Source organism: Osmerus eperlanus, chromosome 19, assembly GCF_963692335.1.
Source record: "Osmerus eperlanus chromosome 19, fOsmEpe2.1, whole genome shotgun sequence".
Taxonomy (NCBI): domain Eukaryota; kingdom Metazoa; phylum Chordata; class Actinopteri; order Osmeriformes; family Osmeridae; genus Osmerus; species Osmerus eperlanus.
This window is the reverse complement of record NC_085036.1, coordinates 14000355-14015517: the sequence shown is the minus strand read 5'-3', so window position 1 is coordinate 14015517 and position 15163 is coordinate 14000355. Positions and strand designations below refer to the sequence as shown.

General features: G+C 43.2%; 1 protein-coding gene across 3 annotated transcripts; it reads left to right on the top strand.

Moving 5' to 3' along the window:
• Window positions 1–365: 365 nt before the first annotated feature.
• Window positions 366–15001, top strand: arhgef9a (Cdc42 guanine nucleotide exchange factor (GEF) 9a). Of its 3 annotated transcripts, none has more exons than XM_062485722.1 (11): window positions 366–550; window positions 3505–3684; window positions 3988–4077; window positions 6981–7190; window positions 8451–8630; window positions 9028–9260; window positions 9508–9637; window positions 11047–11178; window positions 12519–12762; window positions 12923–12991; window positions 13104–15001. In XM_062485722.1, exons 1-11 carry the CDS (start codon window positions 530–532, stop codon window positions 13274–13276), a joined length of 1662 nt encoding a protein of 553 aa, XP_062341706.1. In that variant the 5' UTR covers window positions 366–529; the 3' UTR covers window positions 13277–15001. The 3 variants fall into 3 exon arrangements, with proteins under 3 accessions (XP_062341706.1, XP_062341707.1, XP_062341708.1); XM_062485724.1 differs by lacking the exon at window positions 366–550 and adding an exon at window positions 714–882; XM_062485723.1 differs by lacking the exon at window positions 3988–4077.
• Window positions 15002–15163: the final 162 nt, after the last annotated feature.

The following is a 15163-nucleotide window of genomic DNA, read 5'->3' as shown; positions in this document are numbered from 1 at the left end:
CAGCTCATTCTTCTCCACAAGCTCACAGTGGATGTTCTTTTGAAGCATTTTAATTTGTCTATTTTGGCCTGAGGTGTCCATGCTCCCAGCGTGATGTGAAATGTCAAGTCTGGGCAAAGGATATTGGTCAGTTATTTGATAGAGACCACAGTATGAAGGTGCTTCAAGAGATCGCTCACTAGCATTTGCTTATTTTTTTACGTTAAATGTTGAGATTTATATATATAATTTAAAAAACATCTGATCTTCCGTGCAGGTTACAAGGCTATTCCCGGCATCCCAAGGTAAAGCATCAGTCATGCATTGCTTGGCTGTGTTTGTTGAATCCCAGGCAAGAAGCCCCGCCCACGTTTCCTCCCCAGTAAGCAGAGACTTGCAGCATCATTTCACAGCGGCAACGTTATCATCACATTGGGTGTATGCGCTTACGAGCTTTACGAAAATAGAGAACTGCACTAGGTTCGTCTATTCAGGGAACCACCGTGCGAAGAGAGCAAGACTGGAAGGGGATCTTACGGTATTGACCCTGATGATGATGAGGATGATGATGGTGAGGATGATGATTGAGGATGTGTACTGACAGGACTTTGAGCATGGGCTGCAAATGTAGATGTCATTAATTGTAAGCCAATATCACGTTTTTTTGTGGGCAAATTCTTTTATTTGATCACGTTAAGACCTTCAATTGCACGTAAGAAACCAATGGCAAGTTGATTTGTGGCGCGTCTGCTGTAGCCTACCTCACTGCGCGTAGCATATGGATCACAGATTGCACTCAGGAAGCCTACGCACTGTGGAGCTGAACGGAGGCAATGGGAGTGGGAGCAATTGCGCGTTCATTGGAGGGACACTGAAGGCCTTAACGCTTCATGAATGGCGCTGGTATTATTTTTTATTTAATCTTCAGATATTTAGTCGTATTGTGGAGGACATTTAATCTACAATAGACTGTATTTCGACCGTCAATGTCTATACTGTAGCTTGCTCGAGACTGCAACTGTGGTTTGTAAGGATATCTAGGTCTTGCTTCACTTTTCCCAGACCTGCGTTCTATTTTATTGGCGTGATGTGGGCAATAACGTCTTAGCTTGAGCTTTTGCTTAGACCAAGACTGTTAGCGGTGTTTAAAATGTCCTTGTCGCACGTTTCAGGTGTAGGAAGTGCTAGGCCGTACGGATGAATCTAGAACGCAATTAAGCAAAAGCCAGTGATACATAATTTGTTGATAATAGGCTACATAATAGTATGTCGACGAGCCATGTGTTGAGATGTGTGTGTCATATTGTTCAGTGGGCTATAAAACGAATCATCTGAGAGGAAAAAAACTGTCAGGGTTTAGGACTATAGGCAATGTGACAGTATTGATTAAGATGAATTTATTATGGAGTTTTTATGCGCATCTTGTCAGGTTGTCTTGTTTATCAGTCGAAGGCCCGGTGCTCCATGGAACAGCTTGTCTGTTTGGCATTTACGCTAAATGTTTGTTTGGCTAGGCCCATTTCTGACCGAATACTTTTGCTGTGCCTCAGCATATTAATAGCACAGACATGTCTTGTATTTCATTATACAGTTGGCTACCAAGAGCTGTGCATGTAAAACCATTGTATAGACCGTTGTCGATTCTATAGAATAATTTCCTGGTTCCAGTAACCTATAACAGAGTTAGAATGCAGTCAGTTACAGCAGAACAGTAAATTTAGATAAAGTATGTAAAAATGCATTGAACTCACGGTGTATTATCCCAGAACAGATGTTTGTCAACCAAAGCTTGGGTGGTAATATGATTATCATGAAAAAAATTGTTAAATGAATTGTCCAAAAGCTCAAAAGACAAGTTTATGAAAAGGATTTAAACAGGATGTAATATCAAAACAGAGGTGTGCGTGTTTAAGGTACATTTACATTTAGTCATTTTAGCAGACGCTCTTATCCAGAGTGACTTACAGTAAGTACAGGGACATACCCCCCAAGGCAAGTAGGGTGAAGTGCCTTGCCCAAGGACACAACGTCATTTTTGCAGAGCCAGGAATGGAACCGGTAACCTTCAGATTACTAGCCCGACTCCCTAACCGCTCAGCCACCTGACTCCAGGTAGCCAGAGGTGCGTTCCGATAGAAATGCACTGATGCACATAGAGCTACAAATACTTTCTGTTCTCCAGCCTGAGTCAAGTCTCATGCCAAAAATGTATCAGAGAAAATATTGTCTTTATTGACTGTAATTTACATCTCGGTTTTGAATGAGTGACTCACTGTGCCATTGTGCCAGTCACTATTTGCCCCTAACTCTAAACATATTTGTATTTCATTCCTTATGGGGTCACATCTGCAGTAGTCTTCGTGAGGGCTGTAAACTACATGGAGCTTAAGCTGGAGTGTGATGACTTGCTGATTGGCCGGTTTTAGCAGATGTGTTCCATTATAGTATCACATGATTGTTTTATTGTTGACTCAATGTTTTCTGGTGTCCACAACATATCCCTCAGCACACTTGGTATGGGCTACTGAGGCAAATAACGTCCACACAAGCGCACTACCTTGAGAACAATGTAGACCAACATTTTAGCATCTTCCATAAAAATGGTCCTTAGAAAGGGTATTCGCACATAGGGAATCCGCATTAGATATGATAAGGTAAATATACTGCTTTTGCTGGCCAACTGAGGACAAGTTAGAAAGATGGAAAAGTAGGACCGAAAGTAGCACAGGTGCTGTGAAATTCTCAAGTCCCTTTAGAAGATGCTGCAGCCGGGGATGCCAAGCTGTGAGCCTAGTTAGTGTGACCAGACTATGACGACATGTGCAAAGCTGAAAGGAACAGTGGGATCAGGAGAATCTTTCCATCCTAGCTGCCCATGTGACATGGTTATCCACTGTCTCTTGCACGGCTGCTCTGAGAAATTCTCTGTCCACCCACAGTCATTCAAAACAACCAAAACTTACGGAAAGAAACATGAAAATGTATGAAAATCTGATGTCTGAGTGCTGTCTCTTTCTGTCTCCCTCCTGTCTCCCCTCCTTTCTCCCTCCTCTCTGCCTTCTGTCTCCCTCCTCTCTCCCTCTTGTCTCCCTACCTGTCTCCCATCTCTCCCTCCTGTCTCCCTCCTCTCTCCCTCTTGTCTCCCTACCTGTCTCCCCTCCTCTCTCTCCCTCCTGTCTCCCTCCTCTCTCCCTCCTGTCTCCCTCCTGTCTCCCCTCCTCTCTCTCCCTCCTGTCTCCCCTCCTCTCTCTCCCTCATCTCTCCCTCTTGTCTCCCTACCTGTCTCCCCTCCTCTCTCTCCCTCCTGTCTCCCTCCTCTCTCCCTCCTGTCTCCCCGCCTGTCTCCCCTCCTCTCTCTCCCTCATCTCTCCCTCCTGTCTCCCTCCTCTCTCCCTCCTGTCTCCCCTCCTCGGTCCCTACTCTCTCCCTCCTCTCTCCCTCCTGTCTCCCCGCCTGTCTCCCTCCTCTCCCCCTCCTGTCGCCGTCCTGTCTCCCTCCTGTCTCCCCTCCTATCTCCCTCCCCAGCTGATCAGTGGAGGATCCATCGTCAGTGCTGAAGCCGTCTGGGATCATGTCACCATGGCCGACAGGGAGCTGGCATTTAAGGCAGGGGATGTCATCAAGGTCCTGGACGCGTCCAATAAGGACTGGTGGTGGGGCCAGATCGATGATGAGGAGGGATGGTTCCCTGCCAGCTTTGTGAGGGTGAGAAGCTGATTCTTCTTGTTGTCGGTTGTATCTCTTGTCTCTGAAGCCGTACGCTGGTTTGGCCAGATGTCAGTGTGATGATTGATTGTTATTTGTCATGTCATTGTTATTCGGCATAGGTCACGACAGTCTCACTAGAGCCTATGTTGTAGATAGATGTTTACATTGATGACTCATACTGTTGTTTGTTGAACCATATATAGTCAAGGTGTCACTGGCTGGTTGTCTCTGCTTGGTACCCGTGAAATTGAAGTGCTTGACCAGATATGAACCAGGTGTGCCATGTTTTTCTTTTCAAAGGTTGAATCTCACCCATCCCAACCTCAAACAAAACAGGTTTTCTATATCAACCCTATAGCAGCTTCACGGTTCCAAAACACAACGACCAAGGTGCGTCTAACAGAGTTTTTAAATGAAAAGAATAACTGTTGAAATAGCATCTCACACCCCATAACTGACATCCTGTTGCTTTTATACTGCTGCTTCCATTGATCATGTTCCAGTTCTCGAACCTGTGAGGCATTCAACTGTCTACTTTACCACCAAGGAGAATCTTAAGAGTGTATGATCCACAATCTACCTATCTCCCCTTCCTCCCTTACCAATATGATGTGAATTTACCTTCAGCAAATAGTGCTATCTCCTGGCATCTGCAAAACAAAGGCCATAATTGTGGGTGTCTAAGTGCAGACAGAACAGAACCACTTTTAACAATGTGCTTGTAAGCAGTAAAGTTTGAGGTAGATCTAGAAACGATTGAATAAATAATTAATTAGATGTTTTACTACCTCTGAATGATAGTGATGTACCATAGATAGGTGTTTTTATTGATTATGTCAGTTGTGTATGCTCAGATTGGGTGTGCAGGCCCAAGTTAATTACTCGGACTCGCCACCTCCTCTCACTCAAGAAGAACTACTAAGACACTGATTTGTATCATCAACAGTGAAACATATTTAATGAACCATTTAGCAACATATCAAACAGGTTCGGCCAAAAGAACGAGGATTGGTAAGCGACCAATGGGGAAGGAAATAATTTTCAGAAGAAAATTTTAAGAAACCATTTTAATGGTTCTTTTATGGAGAAGGATTTGTTAGCATGCTGAAAGTTATTTTAGGTAGCATACATTCTTTTAAAACCCTAAGAGCCTTTCTCGATTCTTGCACCTACTCAATGAATGTTCCATACGGCTTTTGTCCAGCGCTCCGAGGAGAGGGGAGGACTGCGCTCTAAATAGACACGCATGGAAGATGTGACTCAAGCAGAGACAGAGAGTACGGGCCGTCCAGGACTGCGGCCAGATGTCTGAAATAGAGTCCCCATCTCACAAGGCCTCCATATGGACACATGCATATTTAACATCACATTCAGAGGAGATCTCGGTTGGGATTATAGGATGTTTGGATCCGTGGCTCAATGAGCTGGAGTTCCTGTTTGAAATCCGTTCTTGGTTATGTCCTGTGGATGCATAAACAAAGAACAATTCAGAAGGACAATTTGCTTCACCGTCCAACAGTCAATAATTCTAATAATACTGGGTAGTGACGTCGTTTTGCATACATGCCGGCAGAGTATTGCATTCAATACAGTAGCCTGTTTGTATGTAATAGTACACTGGCATGCAGGCCAGAGCTCAGGTTTGTGATGACTATTAACCTTCACTATCTGGAGTAAATACTTAAGCTCACACTTGCTATCTCATTTTTTTCTTTATCACTTACTTAATGACTCTAATGCCTTTGGTGTGTTACCAGCTTTGTTAGAGATAAAACAGGATAAGATAACACTCCAGGAACAAGGCTTTATCATAACCTAGAGCAAAACGTACCGATTAACAATGCAGTTGCATCATAGCTGGCTTCTTATGTGTGTCTTCCTGAACAACATGATTACTTGGATTTGTAGCAGGAGTCAGCTACCTACCCAGTGTCCTCTGGCAAACAGTCTAAAATTAGTTCCCTTTGAGGATTACACAAAGTGACAGTTCATTCCTTGAGATGCCTTCCAGCATGCAATGTGCTAATGTGCTCACAACTCCTGCAACTCCTCCACCCAGGAGACGGTGACGGATAATGATAGAACAAAGAACAGGAAGACGTCACATTCTTTGTTTTATATTTTCTACTCTTTCCCTAACTTTAAAGTTGTGGCAACTATGTACAGATATTTACTGAAGTTGATGTGGCAGATTGAAAACTCACAATGATGGCTTCTAATATGAAAATAGCACCTGATATTGGGTGTTTATAGAAGTACGTGGATGCATGCAAGCTGTCGGAGAATAACGTGGATGTACTGTGGATTAACATTCTGTTGTGTTATAAGACAGTCTGTGTTATGGCATTCCAATATCTCTGCTTCACATTCTGTGGCCTTACATGCTTAAAGTTTTATTTTGCAGTGATGTATACTCAAACTAACCTCCAATTACATGCTTGTTACTTTTTGATGCTCAACTACATGAAGTAAGCGTTTCATATTTTGTTGCATAAACTATTTAACTTCAACACAACTGCCATGTGTTTATTAGAATTCATGAGGATTGCAACCCTTTTCACAAGTTTTTAACAGTCTTTTACAGATGCAGTAGAAGCGCTAAACGTTTATGAGTCTCACACTAGCCTTCAGATCACTGTTGTCTAAACAGGCTGTCATTGTAACAACATTGTTTGCACATAATGTTACAAAAAAGAAAGTGCTTTTGGACCGCAGTGGAGTTATGCTAGCAGTAGAGTGTTTTTGCAACAAACTCCATGTTTATATAATCAGGTTAGATTGTCTTAGTTGTCCAGTGTAGACATGTGTTTTGCTGTAGGCCTAGTCTCCATAACATGGAGCAGTCTCGCAGACTCCTAAAGACAATCACATACGTGTTTTATAACCGTTACATCCCTGCTGTAACGGCCTTGGTCATTTAGTCCTGTGCTGACAGCAACAAAATGACTGTTGCATAATGCAGTATTATTACCTCAATAAGGACGGTAATATTACACACACTATAGAGATCTGCGGAGCGTGAATTGTTTATCTCTCTTGAATATTCAACAAAGATACTTCTACCAACACAATTTCTTTTTTTTTTCTCGCATTTGCATTCTATTTCAATTTAGTTTAACTCTTATTTTGGTTGTTCGTGTCCAATCTGACTGGTTGTGTTTTTTGCATTTCCTACAAGGATAATTCTACTAATACAATAACCTTTTTGTTTAGTATTTGCGTTCTATTTCCGTTAAGATGAAGTCGTATTGTGGTTGCACGTGTCGAGGCTGACTGGGTGTGTCTCCTGTCAGCTGTGGGTGAACCAGGAGGAGAGCTCGGTGGTGGAGGCCGTGGAGGGGCCAAGCGAGGTCCAGAACGGCCACGCGGAGGCCAGCCCCAGCAGCGACTGCCTCTGCCTGGGCCAGCCCGCGCAGAACCGTGACCAGATGAGGGCCAACGTCATCAACGAGATCATGAGCACCGAACGCCACTACATCAAACACCTGAAGGACATCTGTGAGGTAGGCGGGGAGTGCGGGCAGCGCACTCGCTGGAAAGACGCACTTGTCATCCAGTCGTCGTTCTAAAAGTAACGATCAAACGTCTGAAGATCGCTGAGGTAAAAAACAAAAATGCAGTGGTTCTGCTCTCCTTCTCTGCCCGTTCTGCATGTGGGGTGACAGGGTGTGCTCTCAGGCCAGGACTGGAACAAGTCTCACAGAGGCTAGCTTCAATCAACGGCGTCCTAAACGGAAGTGACACAGCTACAGTGTGTCCCGATGAGAGTTGAAAACCAATGACTGAGAACACTGACCCGTGAGAGCTGGTGCTCCGTGTGGAAATAGCAGTTCCCCCATCTCACTGCACTCTCCACCAACAGATATAGTAACAAGCACTCCATCCCTTCACGCTCTGACTGTCTCTGTCAAACAACACACCCAAGAGGGTACATGAAAAAGTACTCAAAAAGCTTTTATTATTATTTTATTCGTTTTTGCTCTTTTCACAAAGACGTTACATAATCACAACTTTTAAGTGGAAAATAGCAGGAAGTATCTCCGAGGCTCTGATTGTCACACAAATAATGTGGTCCAGGTTGACCTTTTCTGGCTGTGGGGCAAAGAACCAAGCTCTCACACACATCAGGGTTTGTTTTTTTTTTTTTTTTTTATCTTGTGGATTTCATGGAAACACAATATGAATCACAGGTCCCCTGCAGAATTACACTATTCTTCAGAGTGAACTTTTGAAACATTACGTCGGTATCGCGCTAAGCACAACCATCCCATGGTCAAAATGGGGCATGTCTAGGTGGATGGAGATGGCCAGTGAACCATAACCGGGCTCTCTGTGAAAGTGGATGATTTTTCATGAATGACTGGAAATGTTATTGGAGAAATGAGCTTCCAGAGAGGGAGTCAGGGAATGGCCTGTGTTACATAACACAGACGCCTGCGTACAGAAACAGCTTCGCTGGAGGAATGTAGGAAGTCCTCTGGTTTAATGTGCTCTGTCAGGTCTAAACAGTTTATTAAGATAATTCCGTTTTGGTAGGGGAATGGAAGTTCAAATAGTTCAAATATTTTCCTTGTAATAAATAACAACTTGATAACCTTTATAGATATGGATGCCCAACACATTATTTATAAGCCACTAAAGTCTGGCTAACCTGTTATTTAAATGTGTTGAATATGTATTGTGTATTATATTTACAAATAGGGTTCGTAAACGTATTGTGAGACCACTCTCACTCTATCCTTCATGTTGTTCTGTCTCTGCAGGGTTACTTTCGACAATGCAAAAAAAGAAGAGACATGTTTAACGATGACCAGTTGAAAGTCATATTCGGGAACATTGAAGACATCTACAGATTCCAGTTGGGGTTTGTTCGAGACTTGGAGAAGCAGTACAACACGGAGGAACCCCACCTCAGCGAGATAGGCCCCTGCTTCCTGGAGCACGTGAGATACTCTGCACTCACACTAGAAAAAGAGACGCTTCAATTATCACACTGGAATCAGCATTTGTTAAACTGCATACATAATCATAAACAGTTATACTGTATTAACTGTCATGGCGGGTTGCAGACATGGGAAGTAACAAAGTACAAATATTTGCGAAAAAAATAATTCCCCAAAAAAACATTAAATTTTTTTTGACAAATACTATTAGACAGTTTGAATATGAAGAAAAACCCAACCTTTTTTGGAAAATATTCAATCAGTTCTTCAACTCATGTCTTTTTAAACATGACTATCTTCTATTTGAGTGTGAAGGATGTGTGTACTTCTGCCATCTCTGGTGGGTTGTGATTTGAGGGACAGTTTTGAAAACTGTGATCCGTGTTCTGTCCCACAGCAAGATGGCTTCTGGATATACTCAGAGTACTGCAACAACCACGTGGACGCCTGCATGGAGCTGTCCAGACTGATGAGGGACGGACGCTACCAGCACTTCTTCGAGGCTTGTCGCCTGGTCCAGCAGATGATCGACATCGCCATCGACGGCTTCCTGCTCACTCCGGTCCAGAAGATCTGCAAGTACCCTCTGCAGCTGGCCGAACTGCTAAAGTACACCGTCCAGGACCACAGGTCTGCCGCAAAGTCTTTTCTTACTGACAAATTGTGTGTTTTCCATACATCTACTATTGGTAGTCGTCGGTTGTACTTCCAGGCTTCTCTAACCACCAGACCGAATTTAAATGGTTCCGTTTGTGTCAGGACTGCTGATTTATATTAAGTTGGTTGTTGTGTTGAATGCTGCACTTCCTGTTTGTGTTGTTGTGTTGAATGCTGCACTTCCTGTTTGTGTTGTTCTCAACTTTTTCTCTTCTTGTAGCGACTACCGTTATGTTGCGGCAGGTCTGGCAGTCATGCGGAACGTCACACAGCAGATTAACGAACGCAAGCGTCGCCTGGAAAACATCGACAAGATGGCCCAGTGGCAGGCGTCTGTTCTGGACTGGGAGGTAGGAGTCAAACAGGAAACAGATAGACTGGGAAGTAGGAGTCAAACAGGAAACAGATAGACTGGGAGGTAGGAGTCAAACAGGAAACAGATAGACTGGGAAGTAGGAGTCAAACAGGAAACAGATAGACTGGGAAGTAGGAGTCAAACAGGAAACAGATAGACTGGGAAGTAGGAGTCAAACAGGAAACAGATAGACTGGGAGGTAGGAGTCAAACAGGAAACAGATAGACTGGGAGGTAGGAGTCAAACAGGAAACAGATAGACTGGGAGGTAGGAGTCAAACAGGAAACAGATAGACTGGGAAGTAGGAGTCAAACAGGAAACAGATAGACTGGGAAGTAGGAGTCAAACAGGAAACAGATAGACTGGGAGGTAGGAGTCAAACAGGAAACAGATAGACTGGGAAGTAGGAGTCAAACAGGAAACAGATAGACTGGGAAGTAGGAGTCAAACAGGAAACAGATAGACTGGGAGGTAGGAGTCAAACAGGAAACAGATAGACTGGGAGGTAGGAGTCAAACAGGAAACAGATAGACTGGGAGGTAGGAGTCAAACAGGAAACAGATAGACTGGGAGGTAGGAGTCAAACAGGAAACAGATAGACTGGGAGGTAGGAGTCAAACAGGAAACAGATAGACTGGGAGGTAGGAGTGCAAACCAGAGCTGTTGGTGATCACAGACCAAGGACTTTCACTGTGGTCTCATTACATCTTTTCTCAAAACAGAAACTTTCTTTTTTAGTTGAGGCTCAAAGGATTTTATTTTCACAAGGAAGATGTTGATATGTTGTCACACAGAACCTTTGATAAGAGTTAGCTGGAGAGGAAGGAATGTGGGGTTTTTTCTCTACAAGATGGAACAAATATAAATGGCCTCCTTCTCACTTGTCTTCGTTCAAATGAGAAGCGGACTTAGTTGTTGACAGGCTTTTTGAAGCTCCCCTTTTCATCCAGATGAAGCTAATGAAAGATGAGTTCTGAATTGATCTCTGCTGAACAGGATGCCTGGTGCAGGAGAGGCAGAGGGTTAACAGGTCGCTCTGACCCAGTTTGGGAGTTTTTTCTTGAGTTGCATAGTCACAGAGGTACTGTAATTATGTAAAGTAAAAAAAGGTCAAATTATTTTTCTTTACGAGTGTAAGAATTTCCTTTCTTTGCTGTGTATTTAGTGTCTGTGTTGGGTCACCCCTTTGGAAAGCTATGGTCTAAGCTATGATTAACTTCAGACAAGGTTCATCTTGAGCTACAAATATATCAATAACCTGTAGGCCCTCCTTCACTCTTCAAATTACAAAACCAAAAACTAAATGCATACAGTGAGATTGCTAAAAGCAGATGAGAGTTAGAAAAGATAGGATTGTTTTTCTCTTCAAAACAAGATGTTTGTTTCGTTCCCCTGTGCATGCAGGGGGAGGATCTCCTGGACAGGAGTTCGGAGCTTGTCTACACCGGGGAGTTGTCCTGGATCTACCAGCCCTATGGGAGGAGTCAGACAAGGGTTTTCTTCCTGTTCGACCACCAGATGGTGATGTGTAAAAAGGTGAGGACGAGGTCCCTCCCGTGCTGTTTTAACGAACCGTGAACCTGCATCTGCATCCAGACATTACTCGTCCGCCTTCCATTTGGTATCAGTCCGCACTTTTCCAGTTGTTGTGAACGCGCCTCACATGATCAATCGGTCGTGGTTTCTGAAAACCTTGGCAGAAAAATTAGAAGGTGTGTTTGCACATTTAGTTCCTCTCCCAGGATCCAGAGGAAGGTCAATACTGAGGGAGAAAGTCACTTCTCCAGCTCAGCTTGCCGGAGGGCCTCAGCCGAGGTAATGATTTATTGTGCTAAACACAAAGTCACAGGGAAACAGCAGAAAGTGCTGAGCCTGTGTCTTGTTCCAGCCGTACAGAGGTTCGAGATGAGAGTGCGGCCTGCATCCCAGAGCTCTGCCTACTGAGGATACAAGCTGGAGTTTGTATTGTGCCTCTAGTTAATCTCTATTCTGCCTCTAGTTATTGGTTTTGCCAGAAAACACCACACTTTTTCACTTCTGAAATGGTTAGTTCACTTGTCATAATGCACACTTTGAAGATTGATGAAACCTCCAACATTAGTTCAGACCATACCATAAAGACAGCATTTGTAGAGAACAGTCAGTTGAATAGTTGAGTAAAAGTAAAACTTCCATTTGCTGACCCTCATTGCTGGTTAATTGAAAGTGATTGGGCTCGTCTCCCATCGTTCTCTCAGTGTCTGTGAGGCCTGGCAGTCTTCTCTTGACTCTTCACCCTGTCATTGATTGAGCTGCATGACAGCGGCATGTTACGTCAGATCTGTCCTGTCCAAACAGATCTGTGAGTACAGTACAGCAGGGCTGTGTCTGAGTTTACCGCTGGCAGATGGGATGCGAGATGCTAGCACGTGGAAGGAATAGGCAGCGCTAACAGGGATGCGCTAACAGGGATGCGCTAACAGGGATGCGCTAACAGGGATGCGCTAACAGGGATGCGCTAACAGGGATGCGCTAACAGGGATGCGCTAACAGGGATGCGCTAACAGGGATGCGCTAACAGGGATGCGCTAACAGGGATGCCATGAATCTGGAACATCTGCTGGCAGCAAAGTGCATTATTCATACTGCCGGGCTGATTGCATGGACTCCTGTCAGAATGATATTGATAGGCAGCAATTAGTCAAATGGACTTGTGCTTGATCCCGGCCAGAAACCCGTACCTATTTCATTATCTGCCTGTCGTCCCTGATGTTTTACTGTGTCTCTCTGCATTAAAGAGCTCGCAAAGCGGACGTTGGCGGCGAGGAGAATCTGTTCCTCTTTGTGTCTCTGACAGCACGCTGCAGACAGCAATCTGTCTTTCTCTTTTATCACAGGATTTAATACGAAGAGACATTTTGTACTACAAGGGCCGCATTGACATGGACAGGTACCACGTTGTGGACGCGGTGGATGGGCGAGACGACGACTTCAACGTGAGCGTGAAGAACGCCTTCAAGCTGAGTAACAAAGACTCAGACGAAATCCACATCTTCCTGGCCAAGAAGCTGGAGGAGAAAGTTCGCTGGCTCAGAGCATTTCACGAGGAGAGGAAAATGGTGCAGGAAGATGAAAAAATAGGTGTGCTTTTTTTGTTGTTCATTTATTTTTATTTTTTATAGCCAAACATGGTGTGATAAAAGAATTGTGTCCCCAAAAAAACAACGACAACACCTGTCTGTCAGCGTGGGTGCCATGCGCTTCGATTAACACTTTTCACGTTCTGTGTCTGTTCCCTCAGGGTTCGAGATATCTCAATATCAGAAGAAGCAGGCTGCCATGACAGTGCGAAGAATGACCAAACAGAAAGGTAAACTCCGTCTGTAGTCTACCCATGTAGCTTGTTTATCTTTAGGTACATCTGTGTAAACAACCCCCCCCCCCACACACACTGTCTAACTCTCCTGTCATCTCATGTGCAGGCCAGAGATCGGTGCCCCCTGCGTACCCTCCCCCTGGTGATCCCATGAACCCAGGACAGTACCTGGTAGCAGATGGCCTGGCACAATCAGATGTCTTTGAATTCAATGAACCTAAAAGGAGCCAGTCACCTTTCTGGCAGAACTTCAGCAGGTTAACCCCGTTTAGGAAATAAGAGACGATTCTGCAAGACCAACTTATTTTTGAGAAGCACGGTTGTCATGGAAACCGGACACGAAAGGATGGACCGGAAGTATTTTGGATTTTTGGAAACATTTAGCTTGTGAACATCGTACTGATGACTGTACTGTTCTAATCACTTTACCCGTATGACTGCAAGTAGCAACTGCTCCACCACAAAGATCGATGACCTTCGGAAACCGACAGAAAACCAAAACACCCTCCCCTTAACCTGTGGGAATGTTGTTCATGACCTCTGTCTGTGGACATGATTAGGGAACTGTGGTGAACCACAAAACACAAGTGTCCACGTGTAAAAATGAGGAAGCACTCTTCATCAACTTATCTTTATGCCAAAATTGGTTGTGTCCTACAGTTCACTGTGACCTTAATGGGCATTTTATGAGTTCTCGTTTTTCTTTCTCGTAGAGGTTAGCATTGAAGATGCCGGCCAAATTAAACACTCTTATTGTTTCTGTAAATATTATTTTCCTCCCCATCTAGAATCAGTGTTTTATTTACAATGCATGACAACTCTCCATTGCAGGTATTCTTTGTGCAATTATATTCGTACGGGTCTAAGAAAATAGAATTAGCATCATCGACTTCAATTATGACATCTTATACTGTTGACAGGGTACTCATGGTGTATATATTTTGCTGACAGACAGGGACCATCCTGTGTTGTCCTGTGAATGGTCTCTTTAACCAGTTACACCACCAAGACAGCAGAGTCAGTTAGTGAAGTTATGATTTATTAATCTCTCATAAATTGCATATTGCTTTAATGACTAGGACCGAGAGCTTTTCTGGGCCATGAAAAACTATTTTTGGGCTTGTCACAGTCATGTTGAGATAGTTGCAGTTCTCCGAAATGCACCTCTAATTTCATAAGAGGGAATATATGGCTATAATGCACTTCAGCCAACCAAATTAGCCATTCAACAACGATACTTCTGTCTTAAGAGTTTGAATGAAAACATGAAAACACACAATACACTCTGGGCCTTGATGGTCCAAGTCAACAAGTTCCTTACCTAGGAGCTATATTTTTATGTGAAATTCATCCTTGATCTTGAAAGTGAACGAATAACAAACTACTACTTTTATTCAAAAAATTACAATACAACATGTCAGTTGTCCTATTCCAGGGATAGTTGAAGTGGCGCCAGCACAATGTGATGACATCCTGATTCTATGCCTGTCATAGCAGTTTAAAGCCTTCACTTTGATGCTTGCCTAAAGGCTGAAATGACACGGCAAATTCTAATCTTTAAGGGTTGTTAGGCATTTGAATAAAATGTCTCACGTTTCAAAGTTTTAGCAGAATTTCACATAGAGGATGCAATTTAATTGCTCAAGCTGGTTATCGTTCTCTATATTTATATCCAAGGGGACAAATCAATTTTTAAAAGGATATTTATATGCCTCAAAAATGATATAAGATGTTAGATTGCACTGGATATATTAAAAAAGTGCAGTATGAAAGTGTGCAGTAATATTGAAGGACAAAGAGCTTTGATTATTAAGTTAAGTATCTTAAACTGATGTATGAATTGTCATTAATTTATAATACATGAATTGTAACAATGGAAACAAATGCTTAAGTACTGTATCTGAATTGTTAAGTTGTTAATTTTTTTGTTTGTTTTATCAATGATCATGGACGATCTATAATTTATTCTGTGACTATGGCTTGGAATAAATTGAAACACATCGACATGCTTGTTGAGGTCTTCTATTGTGAATGTTGCAGTGTCATCCATTAACCCAAACTGAACATAGGCCTACTTAATTATGCCAAGCAAAAAATGAAACTGAAGGAATCTGATTTCACAGTAAAAGCTGCACTACCGTGTTTACAGCGCGTTCTCATTGATTA